Source organism: Melanerpes formicivorus, unplaced genomic scaffold (genome assembly GCF_026170545.1).
Source record: "Melanerpes formicivorus ecotype bairdi unplaced genomic scaffold, bMelFor1.0.p_v2 SCAF_95, whole genome shotgun sequence".
In the NCBI taxonomy this organism is placed as follows: domain Eukaryota; kingdom Metazoa; phylum Chordata; class Aves; order Piciformes; family Picidae; genus Melanerpes; species Melanerpes formicivorus.
In genome coordinates, this window is record NW_027142447.1 from 2,112,917 (window position 1) to 2,137,896 (window position 24,980).

Consider the following 24,980-nt stretch of genomic DNA (forward strand, 5'->3'; position numbering starts at 1 on the left):
TCCTCACTTTGAGTCTGAACCTCCCCTGGCACAGCCTGAGACTGTGTCCTCATGTTCTGGTGCTGGTTGCCTGGGAGAAGAGACCAACTCCATCCTGGCTACAACCTCCCTTCAGGTAGTTGTAGAGAGCAATAAGGTCTCCCCTGAGCCTCCTCTTCTCCAGGCTAAGCAACCCCAGCTCCCTCAGCCTCTCCTCACAGGGCTGTGTTCCAAACCCCTGTGAGCTTCGTTGCCCTTCTCTGGACACTTGTAGTGAAACAAACTGAAGTGACAGCTTACACATCACAGTGAGGCCACCTGGTTCTGCCAACATGCTATCCCTTTGCCAATCTGTTCTAGGACCCCATCAAGTGATTCCTCTCTTTGCAACAGCTTCAGGGGATGGTGAGCCAAGGAGATCTTCTCTGCTAGGGGAGCCTCCCTAAACACCTGATGCCACAGCGAGCAGCAGAGCAAAGGATTCCTTGTGCTTGTCTGCTATAGCCCTGTGTTCCTTGGGTGCCCCTTCAACACCCCAATCACCTCTCAGCCTGCCAGGACCTCTGGCAGGGTTCCTGCTATGAATGTGTCTGAAAATATTTACTATTTTTTCTCCTTTTAACTACTTCTCAAAAAATTTGGCTTTGCTCAGTGTAGTGGTTTGAGCCTTAACTGGAGTTTAAGAGCTCAGATGGTAGCAAGAAACTGAGAAATCCTCCCCCTGCCCCCAAAGAGACTGGAGGTAAAACTACCAAAAAATAATCTGGAGTCTGTTTGGAGGTAGAAGTAAATTTCTTAATGACAAAATATATATAGCAGTACCAGGGAGGGTTTACAAGGGTAAGGAATAAGGATGAATAGGGAAATATACAAAACCAAATGTGGATGGCCTTGCATCTCCCTCGGTGTGTGTGGATTTCAGTCCTTTAGAGAAGCCTGGATGCAGCAGGGAGAAGATCAGACCTGACCACATGGCAGAACCAGGAGGCCAGCAGCAGCTGTTGGTACTTTCAAATAGATGAGGCAGGAGCAAAGAGAAAGATGGCTGCCATGCCCTCCCCTTTATAGTCTTGCTGGACAGGAAGGGAGAGTGGAACAGAGCAACTTAGACCTGGGGGACCCCTCCTCCTGGGAGGAAGAAGCCAAGTCCACCTGGGTCAGGTTTCTTTTGTCTTCTGGGGGAAGCAATCCTCCCCACCCCCAGGGTGGGTGTAACCCAGAATAGTCAGTCTTAAGGTTTACATTTTCTTGCCAGTGGTTATTAGGATCTAATTTTCTTGCCAAAGTTTATCCTGTCTTCTTTGCTTCAGCTGAGTTTGGAAGGATTTTTATGGTGAAATTATGCTGGGGTAAAACCAGCAGCGACTCTCTTGGTCCTTTCATCCTGGTGAGGCAGAAGTAAAAGAGAGCCAATGGCTGCAGTGTCTTCCTTTATATAGGCTTGCTGGACAGGGAGGGAGAGTGGAACAGACTAACTCGGTTCCCCGGGGGGAAAACGCCCTCCAGGGAGAGCAAGGCTCTCACAACCCCTTCCCATTCCCCCAATCTCCCCCTTCTTTCAGGATGGGCATAACCCATCACACAAGGGCAGAGCTTTACCACCATGAAGAAAAATGTGCATTGACCTACTGTGCCTGTATTCAGAATGTGCCTGGCTGTGCTGACTCCATCCACCAACTACATGTGCCACAGTGACCTTCTCCATGATGCTGGCAATGTCATGTGTGAAGGTGCTGGACATATCCCCAAAGAATGTTTCTGTCTTCCTTTCAGGGCCACCTTGCGGAAGCTGCGCCCAGAAGACATGTTTGAGACATGGGTAAGCATGTGTGCATGGGAAACCCCGAGTTCCCTACCAGCTTCCACCAAGAAACTGCTGCTCAGGAGCTAAAGCCTTTGGCTGAGCAAGACATTAGCTTTCCTTCCTTGCCAAGCCACTTTCCCTTCTCTGGGAAGGGAAAGTCTTACTGTGATGTCCAGTATCTGGGTTAGAACAGAGTAGAGCAGAGCAGAGCAAAGTGGAATGGAACGGAGTGGAGTGGAGTGGAGTGGAAAAGACCTTCAAGATCATTGAGTCAAACCTGTCACCCAACACTATCTAATCAACTAAACCATGGCTCTAAGTGCCTCACCCAGTCTCTTCTTAAACACTTCCAGTGATGGTGGCTCCACTACCTCCCTGGGCAGCAGATTCCAATGTCAAATCAGTCTTTGCTCAACAGCAATGGACAGCTGATCTGGGCCCTGTTTGTTCCAGAGTGGGAATGGGGAAAGCTAACCATGTGTGCCAGGTGGATGTTGGGCATCTCCAGCAACCATGACATAGCTATTAAGAACATCCTCCCCAAGGATGCTCTGTCTCATCTAATGGGTGTCAGTGCTGGTGGTGGGGTGATTTCAGTGGCCTGCTCACTAGGTGAGATTGTACCCAACAGATGACTCATGGAAAATGTACCAGAGCACTTGTACAGTTCCACACACAAGCAAGCAGTTCAGCTAATTGTGCAGCTCACAGAGCAAAGCATGCACTGATTGTACTCCTCACAGTGTGAGCAGGCCGCGGGTCGGCAGTTGCGAGGAACTAACCAGAGGTTTGGCACTGATCTGGCACTGATCACGCACTGAGAACTCTCTTGGTCTGCAAGTGGAGGTGGGAAGAGGGAGAGGGTGAAGAATGAAAGAAAAATTGTGTATAACCAATTATCCCTTCGCTGTGAGCAAGCACGATGTTAATAGCGCACCAGGGAACATCAAGTGCCAGCTGAATGCTGAAAAGCTAAGCTGAACAGGTGCTTTACAGCCCCTTATAACAGCGTTGAGGTGCCTCCGTGCTTGGCTGCATAACGTGAGACACCGCAGGACTCCAAAGCATCAACAAAACTTGTGAGTCTTTGATACAGAAAGGCAAGAGGTAACAAAGCTGAGCCAGGACTTGTGAGTCACTTAGGCATGAGAGCTTCTCATTTTGTTTTGAAGGAGAGACTGCAGTAGAGAAGAGGTCCCTTAAAGTCACAGAATCATTAAGACTGGAAAAGATCATGAAGTCCAACTGTCAACCTAACACCACCATGGCCCCAGAGTGCCATGCCTACGTGTTTTATGAACACCTCCAGGGATGGTGACTCCACTGCCTCCCTGGGCAGCCCATTCCAATGCTTCACCATTCCTTCAGTAAAGAAATTTTTCCTAGTATCTAAACCTTCCCCAGCACAACCTGAGGACATTTCCTCTTGTCCTGTGGCTAATTAGTTGGAAGAAAAGACTGACACCTCCTCCCACCCCCCAAAACCCACACTTCATTACAACCTCCTTTCAGTGAGTTTCAGAGAGCAAGAAGATGTTAAGTTGCTGGAAGGTGTCCAGAGAAGGGCAACAAAGCTGGGAGGGGTTTGGAGCACAGTCCTGTGAGGAGAGGCTGAGGGAGCTGGGGTTGCTTAGGCTGGAGAAGAGGAGGCTCAGGGGAGACCTTGCTCTCTCCAACTACCTGAAGGGAGGTTGTAGCCAAGTGGGGGTTGGTCTCTTCTCCCAGACAACCAGCACCAGAACAAGAGGACACAGTCTCAACCTGTTTCAGGGGAGGTTTAAGCTGGATGTCAGGAAGAAATTCTTCACAGAAAGAGAGATTGGCCATTGGAATGTGCTGCCCAGGGAGGTGATGGAGTCACCATCACTGGAAGTGTTTAAGAAGAGATGGATGGGGCACTTTGTGTCATGGCTTAGTTGATTAGATGGTGTTGGGTCATAGGTTGGACTTGATCTCAAAGGTCTTTTCCAACCTGGTTAATTCTATTCTATTATTTAACAATGTCTCACCTCAGCCCCCTCTTCTCCAGATTAAACAATCCCAGTTCCCTCAGATGCTCCTCAGACTTTCTCTCTAGATTCTTCACCAGCTCCATGGCCCTTGAGGATTTTTCCTGGGGCTTACAGTAGGACCTAAATTTTGCTTCCATACTGAACATATCATGAAATAACCTTAGGAAAAGTGTGAATTATCAGTGGTGGGACGTTAATTTTACCTACAGCCTGGGAACACACAGCTTGCCTGCTACTAGGAGTAGGTGACTTGTGCCTCCAAGAGACAAAGGGCTGGATTCTGATCTTGCTGCAAGTTCAGAACACCCTCAATGCCTTCGCCCACTGAAGTTAATCCAGTTTTGTTTGTTTCTTTGGAGGTCAGAACAGGGCTATATTATATACCTTAGGCTGGAGGTGAGGAAGAAATTCTTCCCAGCAAGAGAGATTTGCCATTGGAATGTGCTGCCCAGGGAGGTGGTGGAGTCACCATCCCTGGAGGTGTTTAGGAAGAGACTGAATGGGGTGCTTGGTGCCATGGTTTAGTTGATTAGATGGTGTTGGGTGATGGGTTGGACTTGATGTTCTCAAAGATCATTTCCAACCTGGTTAATTCTATTCTCTATATAATTATACAACACATATCTATTATTTTGTATGTATTTATTGTGCTGTCTGACAACACTGCTGGCAAACATGGAGGAAAAGTAATAGTACAGCTTTTGCCAGCTGTACGTGGTCCAGCCAGATGCTCCAGTGGAAAGGTATTCCCTGAAGACACCAGCAAAGGCCCAGCATCCTCTATTGTTTTTAAAGATAATGTTTTCCACTTAATCTTTCAGGCCTTTTTTTTTTTTTCCCTCCCCCTTCTCAGATTCTGGTGGTGGCTTTGTCACCTCTGGGCTCAGAAGGGAAAAGAAATTAGCATTTAGATGGGAATTTTTTCTTCCCCTCCGCATTAAAAGCAATTGAAATGGAAAGCAGGGACTGGTGGTGAGCAAGGAAGGCAAAGCTGGTCTGTGGGATAATTCAGAGATGACATTCATAGCAGGAGGATGATGAACTGGCCAGCAGATCCATTGGCCTTTGCCAATATCATTACCCATTACTCGTGGAGAGCAGCAGTCTGCCGGGTCGCCGCTTCTGTCCTCCACTCTTTGGAGCCCCGAAATGAGCCTCCCACACAGCTCTCCTCACTGCTCACAGAGACCCTTACCTCAAGCATAGGCCCTTCACCTCCCAAAAGGGGACCTAGTGAGCCACCTTGGCTCCCATGTCATGAGGAAACACCTGTTGACCCCCAAAAGATCATGTCTGGGGGAGTAGTGGTTTAGAAGCTTCCCACTGCATTAACAGGCAGCACTCAGTCTGAAGCAAATGGAAGCTTTATTATACAAGCAGTAACAACACTCTGCAATGGAATGCAATGAATATGTACAAATATACAGTATGCACACTATTGTACAGGTATTTACAATCAGAACAGCATGGAAACCCCCCTGGCATCCCAGGAGGAGTGGGGAAACTGCTCTGCTCTCCTCCCCCCTCCTCCTTTCCTCTACAATTAGGAGAAAAGAGCAAAGACTTCAGGAGTCCTGTTGGCTCAAAGCATCGTTAGTGTGCTTATCTGCAAGGACAGTAGATAAGATTCTCTCCAGCCAGGCAGATTGTGAGATTGCTGGGGGTACATCTCACACATCTGGCCAGTGAAAATCGTTTAGAACAATCTTCTGTTTTCCTTTTTACACCCAACTGTGAATTGTTTTATATTTCTCCACTTTCTCTGCTCAAAATCTGCAGCTAACTTTTAAAGGCATAGCCTGAAACCGCCACAGGGGGCTGGTCATGGCGGTAGATATGAGAGTAGGTGACCTGGTTTTATGGAAGGTGAGCTCATGCCACAGAGCTCCTGACCTTCTCTACAGGCAAGGCTTTTCTCTGCACCATCAGAAGCTCCCTCACCTTTGTCAACATGATGTCCACCTCATTTTCAGATGAAGGGTTTCAGCAGTGCTACCCAAACTACCTGCTTCAGCACTTAATACCTCCCTGACTTGCCCTCACATCAGCTTCCCAGAAGGAGAGACTGGCTATTGGGATGTGCTGCCCAGGGAGGTGGTGGAGTCACCATCACTGGAGGTGTTTAAGAAGAGATGGATGGGGCACTTGGTGTCATGGTTTAGTTGATTAGATGGTGTTGGGTCATAGGTTGGACTTGATCTCAAAGGTCTTTTCCAACCTGGTTAATTCTATTCTATTATTTAACAGTGTCTCACCTCAGCCCCCTCTTCTCCAGATTAAACAATCCCAGTTCCCTCAGACGCTCCTAAGATTTTCTCTCTAGATTCTTCACCAGCTTCAGGGCCCTTGAGGATTTTTCCTGGGGCTTACAGTAGGACCTAAATTTTGCTTCCATACTGAACATATCCTGAAATAGCCTTAGGAACAGTGTGAATTATCAGTGGTGGGATGTTAATTTTACCTACAGCCTGGTGTATCAGCCAGGCTCCAGTCAAGCCTCCCTTTGCAATCCTCTGGTCCATCAGTAATTGTTTTGTTGGTTCCAGGAGGATGACATGGAGGGAATCCACATCGTGGCCTTTGCTGAAGAAGATGACCCAGGTAGGAGGCTGTTTTCCTCCTTGTGTGACTCTGTCACTCAAGAAAGTGTACTTTCATGTGTTTTGTTTGCATGGGGAAGCTCCAGCTTACCAGGATGTGGAGCTGGGATGATTCTGGGTGTTCATGCTAGCAGGTATGCTAACTGGAATTCATATTCTGGAGCTGATGGAGACAGTCCAGAGGAGAGCCACAGAAATGGTCAGAGGGATGGAGTATCTCTCCTGTGAAGACAGACTGAAAGAGTTAAAGTTGTTCATCCTGGAGGAAAAAAAGGCTCTGGGGAGACCTTAAGGCAGCCTTCCAGTACAAGAAACATGGGTAGGGACTATTTACAAGGGCATGTAGCACTAAGACAAGGGGAAATGGTTTTAAACTAGACCAGGGTTGATTTAGACTGGGTATTAGGAAGAAATTCTGGACTATGAGGGTGGGGGAACACTAGAACAGGTTGTCCAGGGAGGGGGTGGAGGCCCCATCCCTGGAGACCTTCAAGGTCAAGCTTGATGGGTCTCTGAGCAACCTGATCTAGCTGGGTATGTCTCTGATTACCGCAGAGGGATATTGGACTAGATGACCTTTAAAGGTCCCTTCCAACCTGATGTATTCTATGATTCTATATAAGAAGATGGGCAAGTGGGGGGAAAATGTCATCCCCTCCCTCCCAGCACCAGGGTTGTATCTAATCATAGAATCAATAAGGTTGGAAAAGACCTCAGAGATCATCAAATCCAACCTGTCACCCAACACCTCATCACTCCTAAACCATGGCTCCAAATGCCACATCCAATCCCCTCTTGAACACCTCCAGGGATGGGAACTCCACCACCTCCCTGGGCAGCACATTCCAATAGCTAACAACTCTCTCTGGGAAGAACTTTCTCCTTGCCTCAAGCCTAAACTTCCCCTGGCACAGCTCAAGACTGTGTCCTCTTGTTCTGGTGCTGGTTGCCTGGGAGAAGAGACCAACCCCTACCTGAACATAACCTCCCCTTCAGGTAGTTGTAGAGAGCAAGAAGGTCTCCCCTGAGCCTCCTCTTCTCCAGGCTAAGCAACCCCAGCTCCCTCAGCCTCTCCTCATAGGGCTGTGCTCAAGGCCTCTCCCCATCCTCATTGCCCTCTCTGGACGTGCGATTTGCTCCCTAATGCTGCATCCATCTTGCTCTGTGGCTCTGAGACAGTGCAGAGAGTTGGGTGTGAGATTAGCTTGCGGGAAGCACCAGGGCATCAGCTCCTGAAGGGCTGGAGCACAGATTCTTCTCAGTACCATCAGCGTGCCCAAGCGCTTTGGCCTCTCGGGGGCCGAGTTCCTCCCTCGCCAGAAGAGAACAGTGACATTGTTCCACTGCGGGGAAGGATTACGAGACTTAATTCATCTGTAACTAATTTCAGTGCCCAGGAAGGATGCTGGAAATTAAAAGCCTTATTATCAGAAGACCGAGCTGGGAGACAGCATTTTAATGAGAACTGTAAACAACTCCTGGGTGCAGGGGGGAGAGGGGGCGGCGGAGAAATCCCCCCCGCGTGCCTATGCGCTTGCAGGGGAGAGCTGCAGCACTTCATCTATCATTTCAGATGGCTTTGAGTTCCTGGAAATTCTGAAGCAGGTTGCCAGGGACAACACGGATAATCCTGACCTGAGCATTGTCTGGATTGACCCTGATGACTTCCCTCTGGTGAGTGGCAGGGGCTCCTTGCCCTCTCGGTGTGGTTCATGGAGGGGGCTGTGCGTGCATGCCTGCACAAATTGCCCCAGGGAATGTGGGACAGGGAAGGATGGGAAATTGAACCCTGAGTGATCCCTATGGGCTGCTGGTTTGGGTCTGCTCCCCCACAAAGGTGGTGTCTTGGGAACCTCCCCAGAGCTGGCACTTCCCTTTGCGACGTGTGGCAGCCCAAGCTTGCCTTCTGCACTCCTCTCCAGTGCATTTATCAATGCAGGGTGCCCACTGTGCAGCCCAGCTGGCTGAATTAATGCCATGGGATACTGCCCACAGCCTTCTCTGAGCTTTGTTTCTCACTCCTCCAGCTGATCACTTACTGGGAGAAGACCTTCAAGATAGACCTGTTCAGGCCACAGATCGGGGTGGTGAACGTCACAGATGTGAGTAGTGCCTGCCCAGAAAACCCAGCCATCCCAGGCTGAGGGTGCTAGAAGGGGTGGGATATGCTGGGAGCAGTGAGGTTTCTGCTGCTAGGTGTGGGTAGACCAGAGTTTTTTTTTATCCTCAGGAAAAAAGTGTAAAGACTTCAGCATTCCTACATGTAGCAGGGAACCTCTGACATCAGGTTTCAGGGCTTCAGTCTGAGCATACTTCCTCTGCCGAGTCACACACAAACCACATCTGCTGATGGCAGGACCAGGCCCTGTAGTCTGAGGTTCAGGGCTTTGCCCAGTTTTGGTTTCAAGGTCTTACATTTCCACCTTGACCCACAGAATGCACCTAAGCTCGTGCCCTTCTCTGACTGAACCTGGGTGGTTTGTGAAGGAAAAATGTGTGTGGGGGGGGAGGAGATGTGTTTAAAGGAGGAGAAGACTAGAAAAAGGAGGATGTTTTCACTGCACAAGCAGAGAGGCACAGCTTGAGAGTAGGAGGGGAAGATGATCTCCAGCAGATGACTGGGGAAAAAACTGCACAGCTTGGAAAAAAAACCTGAATAAATATACAGTCTTAATGAGAGTATGGCATACACTGGCAAGAGAGGGGTGCTGAGGGGGCAAAGAAGGTATGCTGGGGTTCATCCAGGCCCTCAGATGATCTGCCACCTCATTTCATGAGCAAAATGAGAAGACAAAGCAGAAACAGAGCCCAAGCCTTCAAGTCTTTTGCCCTTATTACTAGCCTGCAGTGTCTCTCTTCCTATGAGGAGAGGCTGAGGGAGCTGGGGTTGTTTAGCCTGGAGAAGAGGAGGCTCAGGGGAGACCTCATTGCTCTCTACAACTACCTGAAGGGAGGTTGTAGCCAGGAGGGGGTTGGTCTCTTCTCCCAGGCAACCAGCACCAGAACAAGAGAACACAGTCTCAAGCTGTGCCAGGGGAGGTTTAGGCTGGAGGTTAGGAAGAAATTCTTCATAAAGGGAGAGATTGGCCATGGGAATGTGCTGCCCAGGGAGGTGGTAGAGTCACCATCACTGGAGGTGTTTAGGAGGAGACTGGATGGGGTGCTTGGTGCCATGGTTTGGTTGATTAGATGGTGTTGGATGAGAGGTTGGACTTGATGATGATCTCTAAGGTCTCTTCCAACCTGGTTTATTCTATTCTATCCACACCCACCTGCTACAACTCATGGATCATCTAGCTTTGATAAAGCTAATGTTTCATGGTTTTGATGATAGCACTTGCAGCTTTTGTTTCATCCTCCTCAAGTCTGATTTCTGTTCCTCAAGAGAGAGATTTAAGCAAGCCCTAGGCTGGCAGGTGATACCTCAAAGAAAGGCTAAGCTCATGTCATTATTTAGTGTTGCACCACTGCAGTCAACCAGGTTACACAAGCACAAAGTGAGGCTTACACAGCAGAGTGAAAATAAACACTGCTGTTGGCTTGGGTGGACATAACCCCTGTGACCCCATCACCTCTCTACAAACCTGCCAACACCAACACCAGAGCTCCCAGCAGCCCCCAGCCTGGCACATTGTAGTGCCTTGGGACTAGGGCCATGACACTCTGCAAAGGATTGCTGCTGCATCAGCACAGCATCTCCTCTAGATGCAGTGGGCCAGCTGCTCTTCCTATCCTTTCAAGGGGTCATTTGCTGCTGCACAAACAGTCCTAAGAGTGAGGACAAGCACCTCCCTTATGAAGTAAGGCTAAAAGAGTTCAGGTTGTTCAGCCTAGAGAAGAAAAGGCTCTAGGGACACCTTATAGCAGCCTTCCAGCACCCAAAGGGGGCCTACAAGAAAGCTGAGGAGGGACTATTTACAATGGCTTGTAGCACTACAACAAGGGGCAATGGATTTAAACTAGAGGAAGGTAGATTTAGATTAGATGCTAGGAAGAAATTATTCACTGTGAGGGTGGTGAAACACTGGAACAGGTTGCCATCTGGATGTGTTCCTGTGCAACCTGTGCTAGATTCTGCTGTCCTGCTCTGGCAGGGGGTTTGGACTGGATGATCTTCAGAGGTCCCTTCCAACCCATAACATCTTAGGATGCTATGAACTCAGAGAAGTGGGCCCTAGCAATATTTTGTTTCAATATCAGCATAACACAACCTGCTCCACCACCACCATTCCTGTACCCCTCCCAGAGCCAGGGGCAAGACCCTCACCAGCCAAGATACCACACAGAGGAGCTCAGCCCCAGTGAGGAGACCAAGCCAGCACCCAGGGATGATATTGGAGTAGTCATCAATCATTGCCCTAACAACCGGGGGGCCACCAGGCCCCCCGGCCTTTGCTGTCACCACCACCAACACCCAGTGTGCACCAGGGGCACTCACCAGTGATGAGAGGAGGATCCTCAGCCCAGATGGGCTCAGCTTGGGGCTGCTGCTTCTCCTGGGGGGGATTAAAAAGGGGAGTGGGTGGGGAGGGCAAAGTGGCCACACCTGGGGTGGGAGGAGACTCCAATAGAGGCCAGGTGCTGTGAGATTTGAGGGGGAAAAGGGGGAAAATGGGGCAGGTGAGGGACTTTCAGGGTGTCAGGACTAGGGGAAATGGAAAGAAAACTAGCAATGGGTAGATTCAGATTGGATGTTAGGATGAAATTCTTCCCCATGAGGGTGGTGAGACACTGGAACAGGTTGCCCAGGGAGGTGGTAGAAGCCTCATCCCTGGGAGTTTTTAAGGCCAGGCTAAATGTGGCTCTGAGCAACCTGATCTAGTGTGGGGTGTCCCTGCCCATGGCAGGGGGGTTGGAACTGGATGATCCTTGAGGTCCCTTCCAACCCTAACAATTCTATGATTCTAAAACAATTTTGCAGTTTAGGCTGGGTGTTAGGAAGAAATTCTTCCCAGCAAGAGAGATTGGCCATTGGAATGTGCTGCCCAGGGAGGTGCTGGAGTCACCATCACTGGAAGTGTTTAAAGAGAGCCTGGATGAGGCACTTGGTGCCATGGTTTAGTTGATTAGATGGTGTTGGGTGATAGGCTGGACTCGATGATCTCAAAGGTCTTTTCCAACCTGGTTAATTCTGTGATTCTCTGTTGGAAGCCCCATCCCTGGAGACATTCAAGGTCAGGCTTGATGAGGCTCTGAGCAACCTGATCTAGCTGGGTATGTCTCTGCTTACTGCAGGGGGATACTGGACTAGATGACCTTTAAAGGTCCCTTCCAACCCTATGGTTCTATGATAAGATCATCTGCATGAAGCCAGAGCTGCCTGCCTCTCCGTGGCTCTGTTTCCTTACTGTTCTGGTGGTTTGGGAGGAAAATAGGTTAAGGGAAAAGCAGCCTTCCTCGAGCAAAAGTTGGTCTGGCTTTTCAGCAAGCCATAAACCAGAGAGAACTATGTACCACGAAGAGAAAAAGACGTTGGATGCATTTGCAAAAGCTGGTGGGTGCCTTCTGATCTATGAAAAGCACTTTCTTCTGCAGCATCCAATGTCAAACAAGATAACCTCACAGCACCTCCCTGGGCAGCACATTGCAGTGGTGAACAACTCTCTCTGGGAAGAACTTTCTCCTCACCTCCAGCCTAAACCTCCCCTGGCACAGCTTGAGACTGTGTCCTCTTGTTCTGGTGCTGATTGCCTGGGAGAAGAGACCAACCCCCTCCTGGCTACAACCTCCCTTCAGGTAGTTGTAGAGAGCAGTAAGGTCTCCCCTGAGCCTCCTCTTCTCCAGGCTAAACAACCCCAGCTCCCAGCACCATCCCTGCATCCCACCTGTGGTGCAACCTCACCCCCACAACAGCAGAGAAGCCAATCCCTGTGTCTCTGCGGGTGGCTAATCCCCCACCATCTGTCCTCACAGGCTGACAGTGTCTGGATGGAGATCACAGATGATGATGACCTGCCCACAGCTGAGGAGCTGGAGGACTGGATAGAGGATGTGCTTTCTGGGAAGATAAATACTGAAGATGATGATGACGATGATGACGACGACGACGATGATGACGATGATGATGATGACGACGATGACGATGATGACGACGATGACGATGATGATGACGATGATGACTAACTGTGACTCTGTGCATTTTGACTTGTGGGGGCCAAGAGGCTTCCCCCTCCATTGGAAGACCTGTGTTTGAGCATCAGCAAGCACCACTGCTCCTCCTCCCCTGCCCCTGCCCCTGCCCTGCTCCCCCTGCCCCTGCTGGGCCCCCTCTCCCTGGCCTGATTCCCAGTGCTGAGCCACCGGCACTGCCCCTGCGGTGGGCAGCACCTGCTGGCACCCAGCACTGCTGCAAATCATGTCTCCTTAGTAAGGACAACAGGAAACTGCAGGGAATTTGCCCCCCAGTGTCCCAGGGCAGGAGAAAAGTGCCTGCCTGCTTGCTGCCAGAGGGACACAGAGAGCCAATTTGTGTTTTCCATGCTCATCAGCCCAGCACTTAACATCCAAAGACCAAATCTCCCTTCAAGACACAGGAAAGGCCACTATGAAGTTCAGTCCTTTTATTAAACACCCTTTGCAGCTACTCAATCCTGCAAGTTCTGCTGCAGGAGTCTGTAGATACTCATTAACATGCTAGTAACAGCAAAAAGCTTGGGGTGGGAAGGAAGGTTTTAGGGATGCTGATTGAAGGTATTAGAGGTTCCATATGACAACAGGATATTCCTGGCTGGCAGTGCAATGCAAAACCAAACCCCATGCTCCCTGTCTGAACCACTTTCTTCTTGAAAGCTCAGGCCAAAGATGGGTAAAGCACAGTCTGGTATGAGATGTCAAGACTTGTGAGTTCCTGAACTGCTGGAAGGGCTGATCCAGGTTTTCAGCCCTGAACTGCTGGAAGGGCTGATCCAGGTTTTCAGTCCTGAACTGCTGGAAAGGCTGATCCAGGTTTTCAGTCCTGAACTGCTGGAAAGGCTGATCCAGGTTTTCAGCCCTGAACTGCTGGAAGGGCTGATCCAGGTCTTCAGCCCTGAACTGCTGGAAAGGCTGATCCAGGTTTTCAGTCCTGAACTGCTGGAAAGGCTGATCCAGGTCTTCAGCCCAGGCTCTTGAGGCTGAAGGTCATGGCATTGAGCCAGACCATTGACTTTTAATCCCAGAGAAACACCAGAGCAGACTCCAAGCCAGTTCCAAAGATCTGCAGCCATATCTTGTTCAAATGTGGAAACATTCATAGAGGCCCTCCTTGAAGCCTTCCTATTCCCCACAATCTCCCATCTTTAGCTGACTTTTAACCCCAAACCTACACAGCCGAGCCGTTGGGAGGGAGCGCATCCCTCCAGCCCCATTAGCTGCTGGATAGCGAGCGCTGGGCAGTGAGCCGGGAGGGGATTCAAGCCGCTTGGCTTTTAAGCATTTGGTTGCAGAGTTCCTCCCTGCTTAGAGACTCAGCTGTCCCACAGTAGCCCACCAGAAGCCTCTTTGGACTGCAGACTGAGAAGAAACCCGGGGTGCCAGCTGGCAGTCGAGGCGGTCGGCCGCTCACGACAGGTCAGCAGCTCAGCGCTGAGAGGTGCAGCCCTCTCCGCCTGCAGGCCACTGTGATGGTGTCAGGCTCCCTGCTTTCCCATCCCAGCAGATTGCAGTTGTCTTAGCTTATTAGGTTCGACAATAGTGCAACAAACAGAGAGTTTGGAGGTAGTTGTATCTTCAGAAACACATTTGCAATGAGGTTCTCCAGTCGTCCAGACTCCATAGCAGGGGTAGGGTACCCAGGTCCTCTCTGGCTACAGGCAAGCCCCATTGCTCTGGCCTGTCTTACCCCAGCTTGTGTCAGAGGCCAGCGATGTTAGGGGAAATCAAAGCACGAGGGACAGGAGAACCAGAGCTCCTCCTGCTTTCTCCTCAGCCTGGTGAGAAATAAGGTTTACACACTATATGGATTTCCTTCAGCAGATGAACTGCAAAGCAAGGTTTTGTAGATTCTCTTTTTTTCCCTGCCTGTTGATCAGTTTCTTTGACTCTCTCTCTATCTCTCTCTCCACATTAGCTGAAATAGAAACTTGAAACTCCTGATCTAAACCAGATGAAATACTGAGAGATATTTATACATGTGGCATATCCCCTTGGTGGACAGGGGCAGCGTGAAGGATGTGCAGCTGGATGTCTGTATATCTCTGTGTACATGAATGAATGCTGTGCTTATAGGCTCTGTGACCATAAGGCACGGTAGCTTCTCACTGAACATCAAACATCCAACCTGTGGTGTTAAGGTACAGCCTGCCAGAAGAATACACAGGACAGGAAAGTCCCCAGGTCAACCATTTGCCCTTTCTTCTTTCTTTAACAATGCATAGGCACTGCCTGGAAGACTACAGCCAAGTGTGTTTGGGGAGATGATCCACCTGGTCACACTGGGGTTGTGAACAACTCAGCCCTGTCTTTAAGGAGCTGGTGAAGACTTTCAAAAGCCTTGAAATGCAGAGTGCTACAAGTCTAGAGGTTCCCTCCTCTCTTTCAGATACCCACTTGTCTCTCCTGGCTGGAGGGGTGCCCAAAGACCTTCCTTCTGCTCTTTCCCTTCAGCTGTTTCCTTGAGAAGTTAGTGGAGTCAATGTCTCAGGAGGTGTTCAAAAAAGGATTGGATGTGGCACTTGGTGCCATGGTTTAGCTAGTCATGAGGTGTTGGGTGACAGGCTGGACTTGATGATCTCTGAGGTCTTTTCCAACCTTATTGATTCTGTGAGTGGCAGACTAGCTCAGAGAGAGGGACAAAGCGGGACTCAAGGTCTCACTGATGCACATCGGTGCAGGCTGCTCCTTGAGTACTGTGTTCAGTTTTGGGGCCCTCACTACAGGAAGGACACTGAGGTGCCAGAGTAGGTTCAGAGAAGAGCTATGAGGCTGGTGAGGGTCTTGAACACAAGTCCTGTGATGACTGGTTGAGGAACATGGGCTTGTTCAGTTGGATTGGTTGATGGGTTGGACACAATGATCTTGAAGGTCTCTTCCAACCTGGTCTGGTCTGGTCTATTCTATTCTATTCTATTCTACCTGCAGAAGAGTAGGCTCCGGGGAAACCTCATTGCTCTCTACAACTACCTGAAAGGAGGTTGAATTGGTGGGGCCAGCCTCTTCTCCCTAGCAACAAGTGATAAGATGGGAGGAAATGGCCTCCTGTGGCACCCTGGAGGTGTTCAAAAAAGGATTGGAGGTGGCACTTGGAGCCATGGTTTAGTTGTCATGAGGTGTTAGGTATTAGGTCGGACTTGATGATCTCTGAGGTCTTTTCCAACCTTATTGATTCTATGATTCTAAGTTCAAATGAAACAGCAGGCAGCAAAGCCTCTTCCCTTCCCCGATAACAACTCACATGCCCCAAGTTCATAGTGATCAAACTACTGAACACAGCAATGCCCCTTGGGAAGGAGATGGAACTTGGTGGTCTTCCTTAGAGGGACAGCTAAGATAGCATTATGGGGTGGAATCACATGCAGGATGCCAAACATGGGTGCTCCTGGGCTCCTCTGTCAGAAGTAGGCACAACTGGCAGTTGAAAAGCACCGGTGATCTCGACATAGCAGCGTCAGCCTAACCCTGCCCAGCACACACTGAAAAGCAAGAGGTCAGAATGTTTGAATGAGGAGCAGCAAAAAAAACCCAACCCTTATTTAAAGAAAAGAAATTAAAAATTGAAATTAAAAAGTCTACAAGTGGGCAGGAGTGAGTGCTCTGGCAGGTAAGTCTGGTGAGGTTGTCCCTCTCCTTGCAAACAGCTTGCTCTCTCTCCAAAGCATTAATGAGACGTTCACATGGAATAGGTCTTCATACACATAAAGAGAAGGAATTGTCTTCAAACTCATCAAACTGAGAGTGCTTCAAGGTAATCAGCAGTGTGCCCAGGTCATCCTGGCCTGCATCAGGAAGAGCGTGGCCAGCAGGAGCAGGGAGGTCATTGTGCCCCTGTACTCAGCACCAGTTAGGCCACACCTTGTGTCCTGTGTCCAGTTCTGGGCCTCTCAATTTAAGAAGGACATTGAGACACTTGAATGTGTCCAGAGAAGGGCAACAAGGCTGGGGAGAGGCCTTGAGCACAGCCCTGTGAGGAGAGGCTGAGGGAGCTGGGGTTGTTTAGCCTGGAGAAGAGGAGGCTCAGGGGAGACCTTCTTGCTCTCTACAACTACCTGAAGGGAGGTTGTAGCCAGGAAGGGGTTGGTCTCTTCTTCCAGGCAACCAGTACCCGAACAAGAGGACACAGTCTCAAGCTGTGCCAGGGGAAGTTCAAAGTGAGGAGAAAGTTCTTCACAGAAAGAGAGATTGGCCATTGGAATGTGCTGCCCAGGGAGGTGGTGGAGTCACCATCACTGGAGGTGCTCAAAAAAAGATTGGATGTGGCACTTGGTGCCATGGCTTAGTAGTCATGAGGTGTTGGGTGACAGGTTGGACTTGATAATCTCTGAGGTCTTTTCCAACCTTATTGATTCTATGATTCTGTGATTCTAAAAATGCCCAACACTCTAGTCTTCCCTGCCACCACCAACAGCAAGGACTCCCCTTGAGTGCAGTATGTGTCAACACCACCAAGTCATACACCACCTCCTCCCCGTCCCCAGTCACAGCAGCCAGGGGCCACAGAGGAGCCGTTTGTTTGTTGTGCTGGACCACAGGCAACCCTGTGCTGCTCATGGCCAACGATTAAGGGAGAGGGACATGCATCAGGGGACACATACTGCAGCTAACCTACAGAAACATGAAGGAGAAAGCTTCTGCCTTTGTAGGGGACTCAAGGACGCCAAGTGGAGAGGGAATCCAAACTACTCCGACCTTATGCCGGCTATTTGGGAAACAGCTTCAGAAAGGGACAAGGCAGGCACTCTGGAAATCACAGATCACTCCATACTTCCAGGGTCAGCAGCTTTTGTGATGTTTCTGAGGAGTGGTGAGTGCTTCTTGTGCTGCCCTTGGGAGAGGAATGGCCTTGTAGTGAAACCAGAGATCTCATTTGCTTCCCATCACAGAATGAAGCCTCTCAGCCAGACGCCGACGTGCTCACACGGCCGAGGGACACCGGCTGCTCCTCTGTGTCTGTCTGCACATCATACCTCAGGAATGATTGATTCCTTACTGAGACCAAACAAAAAACATTGCCTTTTATTCCCAGAGAAATAATGAATCAGACAGGAACCTATCACTTCCCAGCTGCCCACTGAGTTGGAGTCCTGTGAAAACAGGCCAGGACCGCATCTGGATTCCTCTAAGAGCAAAGCTTTGGTTTTAGGGAAGCCCCACATGCAGCCAGCTGCACATCAATGCCAGGACTTGGTAGGGTGAAGAGTGGGAATGAGGAACAAGCACCAAGACCTCAAGCTGCCTCTAGGCTGCTTTTACACTCCTGGTACCTCTCCATCAAGCAGTGCAACACCATCTGCTAGCAGCTGGAAGCAGCAGAGCACAGCAGGCAGGATCATCAACCTTGGTGTTGGTGCTGTGCCAACAGATCCATGTCCTGTGATCCAAGACTGTGTCAGCCAACAGCACTGCAGCATTCCTTGCCTTATTCCAGTTCCCTTGTACCTCCAACACCTGGGCAAAGTGGCCCATCACTGGTCAGTACCCCTCAGGATCAGTTGTGGGATGGCTCTCACACCCGTTTTGAAGAAGATGTCCAATAACTATGTGGATTATGGAGCAGGGTCCAGGGCAGAGCCAGCCCTCTTGGCCTGGTTCCCAGAATACTCCCTGACAGGTTTAAAGGGTGCTAAACTATTTAAAGGGGAGGGGGGGAAAGGCAGCTACATAACTTCCTTGCAGCTTGGAGCTCTGTTTCTGGAGTCAGATTACAAGCAGCTCTTAGGATGGAAGCAAAGATCCTTCCGGCGTCTCGCTCCCCCTTTCCGCTCCCACCTTGTGTCTTCTCCTGCAGAGCTCCTGTGATGAAGCAGGTCGGCAAAGCATGCAAAAGGCTTCTGGCATTGTCTCTAATGCCAGGGAAAACAAGGTGGAAACTGCCTTTTCACCTTCTTTTCATCCCTCTTGATTGACTGCTCTTCTGTTTACACTGGCTCCCACAACTGTTTTTCTCCATTTCCACCTAGCTTGCTTTCCTCCTCTCCCTAACCTATTGCCCCCTCAGCATATGGCATTAAGAGTCACTTAAGGACAAGGACCTTCCCTGCCCCAGCTGCTCGAGCTCATCCCTAGCCCAGGGAAAGAGCAGCCTCCCTCAGGCCACGGCCAGGATCTGGATATGGTGGATCACCATGCAGTGAGCCATGGCTGTAAACAAGAGGAGCAACAATAGAATCATAGAATCAATAAGGTTGGAAAAGACCTCAGAGATCATCAAGTCCAACCTGTCACCCAACACCTCAGGACTACTAAACCATGGCACCAAGTGCCACATCCAGTCTCTTTTTGAACACCTCCAGGGATGGTGACTCCACCACCTACCTGGGCAGCACATTCCAATGGCCAATTACTCTTGCTGGGAAGAACTTTCTCCTCACCTCCAGCCTAAACCTCCCCTGGCACAGCTTGAGACTGTGGTGCTGCTTGCCTGGGAGAAGAGACCAACTCCCACCTGGCTACAACCTCCCTCCAGGTAGTTGTAGACAGCAATAAGGTCTCCCCTGAGCCTCCTCTTCTCCAGGCTAAGCAACCCCAGCTCCCTCAGCCTCTCCTCACAGGGCTGTGCTCAAGGCCTCTTCCCAGCCTTGTTGCCCTTCTCTGGACACATTCAAGTGTCTCAATATCCTTCTTAAATTGAGGGGCCCAGAACTGGACACAGGACTCAAGGTGTGGCCTAACCAGTGCTGAGCACAGGGGCAGAATGACTTCCCTGCTCCTGCTGGCCACACTGTTCCTAATGCAGGCCAGGATGCCATTGGCCTTCTTGGCCACCTGGACACACTGCAGGCTCATGTTCAGCCTACCATCAACCAGTACTCCCAGGTTCCTTTCTGCCTGGCTGCTCTCCAGCCACTCTGACCCCAGGCTGTAGAACTGCATGGGGTTGTTGTGGCCAATGTGTACAACCTGGCACTTAGATGTGTTAAATCTCATGCCATCTGTCCAGCCTGGCAAGGTCCCTCTGCAGAGCTCTCTCACCCTCTAACAGATCAACTCCTGCCCCCAGCTTGGTGTCATCTGCAAACTTACTGATGACGGACTCAATCCCCTCATCCAGATCATCAATAAAGATATTGAACAGGGCAACCTCAACCTCCACTCTTTTGTTTGCAAGAGGCACAGCTGGAATAAGGTCCCTCCCTCTGTAGTGCAGGTGAAAATAAAAGGTTATTTGAGCAGAGGGCAGCCCTGAAGCTTGCCTGATGTTAGATTCATGCCTTAAAACTCAATCCAACATGTGGAAGCCCTGCTCCTGCTAGTGACAAAGAAGGAGGCTATTGAGGGACAAAAAGAACTCAGTGTTTGAAGAACATTTCAGTCCCTGCAAAATGAACTCACTGAAGGAATTTGCACAGCCTCCCACAGGCTAGTTACTGAATTACTGAACCAGTTTCTCCCAACCACTTGCAAAGCAAAATGACAATCAACTGTAGGATCTATATTAGAAGCACTTAGTGAATGAGGTTTGACAAAATAGAAGCTCTAAGGTTTGCAGATCTGTTTCACATCTGTGGCCCAGGCACAATCAGCTCCTTCTTGTTCTCTCTTTTCAAGTGTGCCCACAGGAGCTGATTTTTACTGAAGAGAGGTCCAAAATGCTAAAATGTTCTAAATGTCTCTTAAGACTTGCAGGGAGGCTGAATTAAGACCTGTTTTATCAAGAAGTCCCTTCTCTTCAGGCATCCACTTCTCATTTAGGCTACCTTGTCAAGTAGCAAGGAAAAAAAGAAAGACAAAAGACAACCAAGGCTGTAGATGACTAAGCATTTGTGAGCCTGATTTTTGCCTTTGGATGAGACTTAAAATCAGAGAATCAATAAGGTTGGAAAAGACCTCAGAGATCATCAAGTCCAACCTATCACCCAACACCTCATGACTAACTAAACCACGGCTTCAAGTGCCACATCCAATCCCCTCTTGAACACCTCCAGGGATGGTGACTCCACCACCTCCCTGGGCAGCACATTCCAATGGCCAATTACTCTGGCTGGGAAGAACTTTCTCCTCACCTCCAGCCTAAACTTCCCCTGGTGCAGCTTGAGACTGTGCCCTCTTGTTCTGGTGATGCTTGCCTGGGAGAAGAGACCAACCCCCTCCTGGCTACAACCTCCCTTCAGGGAGTTGCAGACAGCAACAAGGTCTCCCCTGAACCTCCTCTTCTCCAGACTAAACAACCCCAGCTCCCTCAGCCTCTCCTCACAGGGCTATGCTCCAAAGCCCTCCCCAGCCTCATTGCTCTGGACACATTCAAGTGTCTCAATATCCTTCTTAAACTGAGGGGCCCAGAACTGGACACAGGACTCCAGGTGTGGCCTAACCAGTGCTGAGCACAGGGGCAGAGTGACCTCCCTGCTCCTGCTGGCCACACTATTCCTGATGCAGGCCAGAAATGTTTCAATTTACAGAGCAGCTTCATACCTAAACCAATTTGTGGTGTCTCTGGTTTTAAAATCTCTGCACCTTCATGTTTGTCAGGATGCTGGAGGGCAAAAGCACACCCTGTGCTGCCAGGTCTCTTCCACTGACTTCACACTGCTTCCTCCTTGTCTCATTCTCTCTCTTGAGGTTTTCCCTCTTCCTCCATATTGTGATACATAGAGCAAGGTGGATGCACTGAGCTGCCCCAAAAAGCACATTCACAAGGTGAAAGTTATCTCTCTTCTCCCTCTTTGAAACAGTATTTAGTGCTGACCACACAGAGCCCAAAGATTGCATGCTCCTTTCATCTTGGCCATGGCCCCATCAGCAAACAACCATTTTCCCCCTCCCACAGGCAGGACCTGTGGGCTTTGGGAGGCTGTCAAGCAGCAACAGTACTACATAAGGGGCTCTTGGCATCTCCAGGTTGTTTGCCTTAGCTGAGCAGGAACCAGAGCAATCCTCAAGTCATGCACAGAAGTGGCCATCTTCACTCTATGCAGTTCCCCAGAGTCTGGAGAAAGGGAAGACCAGCTCAGGGCATTGGAGTAAGCTGGCAGTCTTTAGGTGGGAACCAGTCTGACCGCAGGCTGCTGTATAAGCTGTAGCTGGAGAAGAAAAAAACCCAAACAACAAACTCACAACCTTTTTATAAGTCCATTATGGACTGGGGCAGAGAGATCATAGAATGGTTTAGGTTGGAAGAGACCCTGAAAATCACCCAGTTCAACCCCCCTGCCACAGGGAGGGACACCTGCCACTGGACCAGGGTGCTCAAAGTCCTGTCCAGCCTTTCCCCAGTTCTCATCCCTTCTGAAAGCAGCAGAACATCCTCCAGCTGGAAGAGCCTTTGTTGGGTACCACTTCTGCTCCATTGGACCAGGGTGCTCAATGCCCTGTCCAACCTTTCCCCAGTTCTCATCCCTTCTGAAAGCAGCAGAACATCCTCCAGCTGGAAGAGCCTTTGTTGGGTACCACTTCTGCTCCACTGGACCAGGGTGCTCAAAGTCCTGTCCAGCCTTCCCCCAGTTTTCATCCCTGCTGAAAGCAGCAGAACATCCTCCAGCTGGAAGAGCCTTTGTTGGGTACCACTTCTGCTCCTGCAGGTGAGCTCCAGCCTGAATATGCAAAGCAGGGGATGAAAGATGGTGACAGACCCATGGCCAAAGCCACCACAGCAGCTCTGGCTAGACCCTGCTGGGACAATATAGAATCACAGAATGGTTTGAGTTGGAATGGACCTTCAAAGGTCACCCAGTCCAGTCCTGCTGCTGGAAGGGGGGTCTAGATGGGGAGAAAGAGGCAAACTGCTGTCTTCCCACTCTGAGTGCTCTCCATTCCACTAGCACCACGTTGGCAGGAAGCAGCAGCCACGCTCACAGCAGGCCTGTAGAACTTGCTACAGCATTTGAAAGCAGCTCAGATAGCCTTGTCCATGGAGAGTGATTTATGGGTGTGCTATCACCCCACTGCACTGTCCCCAGCCACAGCTGCAGACACGTTCTGCTCAGTGCTTCCTCCCCTCAGCACCTCCTGACCCAGCAGTGCATGGATGGCCACGTGGAAAGGGGACAGACACCTCTGCCCCAGGGGATTATCTGTCAGTACCGGAAAGGACTGTAACCCAACCCCACCACCTTCCCAGTCCAGCACCAGCTCAGGAGTGGTGCTGAAAGACAAATCAAAGCACTTTGCCTGGCCAGCTCCCGATGCCCTTTCCCTTCCTGCACGTTGTGAGACACCACATCCTGCTGAGGGATCCCCTTCCCCTCGCCCCCACCCCACCAGCTCTGAGCTGCAGAGGCCCCTGGAAGACCTCAAGTCAGTCTCTCCCCATGCCTTCCAGAAGTTCAGATCTGGGGCTGAGGCAACAAAGCCAGTATATATTCCTGGAGAAGAGGAGGCTCAGGGGTGACCTCATTGCCCTCTACAACTACCTGAAGGGTGGTTGTAGCCGGGAAGGGCTTGGTCTCTTCTCCCAGGCAAGCAGCACCAGAACAAGAGGACACAGTCTCAAGCTGTGCCAGGGGAGGTTTAGACTCGAGGTGAGGAGGAAGTTCTTCACCGAGCGAGTCATTCGTCATTGGAATGTGCTGCCCAGGGAGGTGGTGGAGTCACCATCCCTGGAGGCGTTCAAGAGGGGATTGGATGTGGCACTTGGTGCCATGGTCTAGTCATGGGGTCTGTGGTGACAGGTTGGACTCGATGATCCTCGAGGTCTCTCCCAACCTCAGTTACACTGTGACACTGTGATATAGCAGCAGGAGAAGCTCTTTGGGGGTTTGAAGCATGCCCTCCTTTACAGCCAGCTGTTTCATCAAATGTAGCTAACAATACTGCACAGGGCTTCACACAAGGCTCTGGAGACACTTGCCTAAAATGATGAATCCTTCTCTTAACCCTGACTGCCCGTGGCCCCTTTGTCTCACACCTCCCCACTCCATTCCCCAGAGCTGATGATGTTTTCTGAACATCTGCAATGGTGAATGCCTGCTCCCAGCACCTTCTGAGGTCAGTTGGTGTCCTCGCACATTAAGTCACACTGCAACTGCCAGCCAGTGGTTGCTGCTGTGCTGCCTCACAGTAGCTACAGCATTAAGGCTTTATGGTCAGGAAAGGCACTGTGAGGGAGGCATCTCCTTCTCAAGGGACCCTCGAGCACAGCCCTGTGAGGAGAGGCTGAGGGAGCTGGGGTTGCTTAGCCTGGAGAAGAGGAGGCTCAGGGGATACCTCATTGCTCTCTACAACTACCTGAAGGGAGGTTGTAGCCAGGAAGGGGTTGGTCTCTTCTCCCAGGCAACCAGCACCAGAACAAGAGGACACAGTCTTAAGCTGCACCAGGGGAAGTTTAGGCTGGAGGTGAGGAGAAAGTTCTTCCCAGAGAGAGTTGTTAGCCATTGGGATGTGCTGCCCAGGGAGGTGGTGGTCACCATCTCTGGAGGTGTTCAAAAAGGGATTGGATGTGGCACTTGGTGCCATGGTTTAGCAGTCATGAGGTGTTGGGTGACAGGTTGGACTTGATGACCTCTGAGGTCTTTTCCAACCCTGTTGATTCTATGATTCTAGTCTGGGATGTCCCTCAGGCAGAAGGTGCTTACCTCTTATTCATCACACCTGTACCCTCTGAGCATTACTGGCCAGTGAAAGCCTCCATTCCCTTTCTGTAAGAGGTTTGGGTTGGTAATGCTTCAGTCAACACTGCACCTGAGGCTCCACCACATCTCAAAGACCCTTGGCAACTTCAGTGAAAAGCTTGGCCAGACCAGAACAGCACCCTCAGCTCCAATTTCTGCTGAGCCATGCACCACAGCTCCTTATGATTCAAACAGCTGAACTCTGGGGGAAGGCCAAGAAAACTAGTCCTGCTAGCAAAGCCTGTTCCTTCCACCAGATTCCACAACCCATGGCAGGAGAGAAGAAAGTGCCACCAGTGGCAGCAAGCAGGAACTGATGAGGCATTAGCACTAAGCCACAAATGGAATGGAGCACGTTGAACCTGTACACAGACACAACTCTCCAGGCTAAGAGCCTGTGATGAGGCCAACAAACCTATCCTCTTCTTTGTGCCAAGTTCCTGCTGCTTACACCTTCCTGTGAGACACCTGCAGCCAGCTCTCACAGAGCCTGTACCCACACAGCTCCAGTCCAGAAAGTCAGGTTTTCTTCTCAGGGGCAGGAGGATGCCAGCAGTGGTTGCATGCCCATTGAAGGCTCTGCAAAGCACTAGAGGCATTTTTCCCTTTCCCTGCCCACCTCCAGGAGCTGTGCTGGAAACAGCCCAGGACTGGGCACTGCCAAAGGACTACTGGCACAGATCAAAGGCAGAGATCAAGGGAGGGCGGGAGGCAGGACCAAGCACACCCCTATCCCACCCTTCCTGCTTCCTCCCAGACCTTAGTTCCATGCTCTGTAGCCTAAATCCATCCATTCTCCCCCCCTCCCCAGGCCAGAGAATTACCTATTTGGCTGTTCCACTTTAGCAGCGTGTTTATGTGTGCTGCTTATCTCCACAACTGCCACACTCTTGTTTTCCACCCCATG

General features: G+C 50.4%; 1 protein-coding gene across 1 annotated transcript in view; it reads left to right on the top strand.

Annotated features, from left to right (window-relative positions):
• The window catches only part of LOC137455305 (calsequestrin-2), a 52,766-nt gene extending 38,292 nt beyond the window's left edge, over positions 1-14,474 (top strand). The window contains exons 7-11 of the mRNA XM_068166005.1: positions 1,753-1,798; positions 6,342-6,396; positions 7,969-8,069; positions 8,423-8,497; positions 12,309-14,474. Coding sequence (XP_068022106.1) covers positions 1,753-1,798; positions 6,342-6,396; positions 7,969-8,069; positions 8,423-8,497; positions 12,309-12,518 — 487 coding nt within the window. The 3' untranslated portion in view covers positions 12,519-14,474. The remainder of the gene's footprint in view (positions 1-1,752; positions 1,799-6,341; positions 6,397-7,968; positions 8,070-8,422; positions 8,498-12,308) is intronic.
• The last annotated feature ends 10,506 nt before the right edge of the window (positions 14,475-24,980 follow it).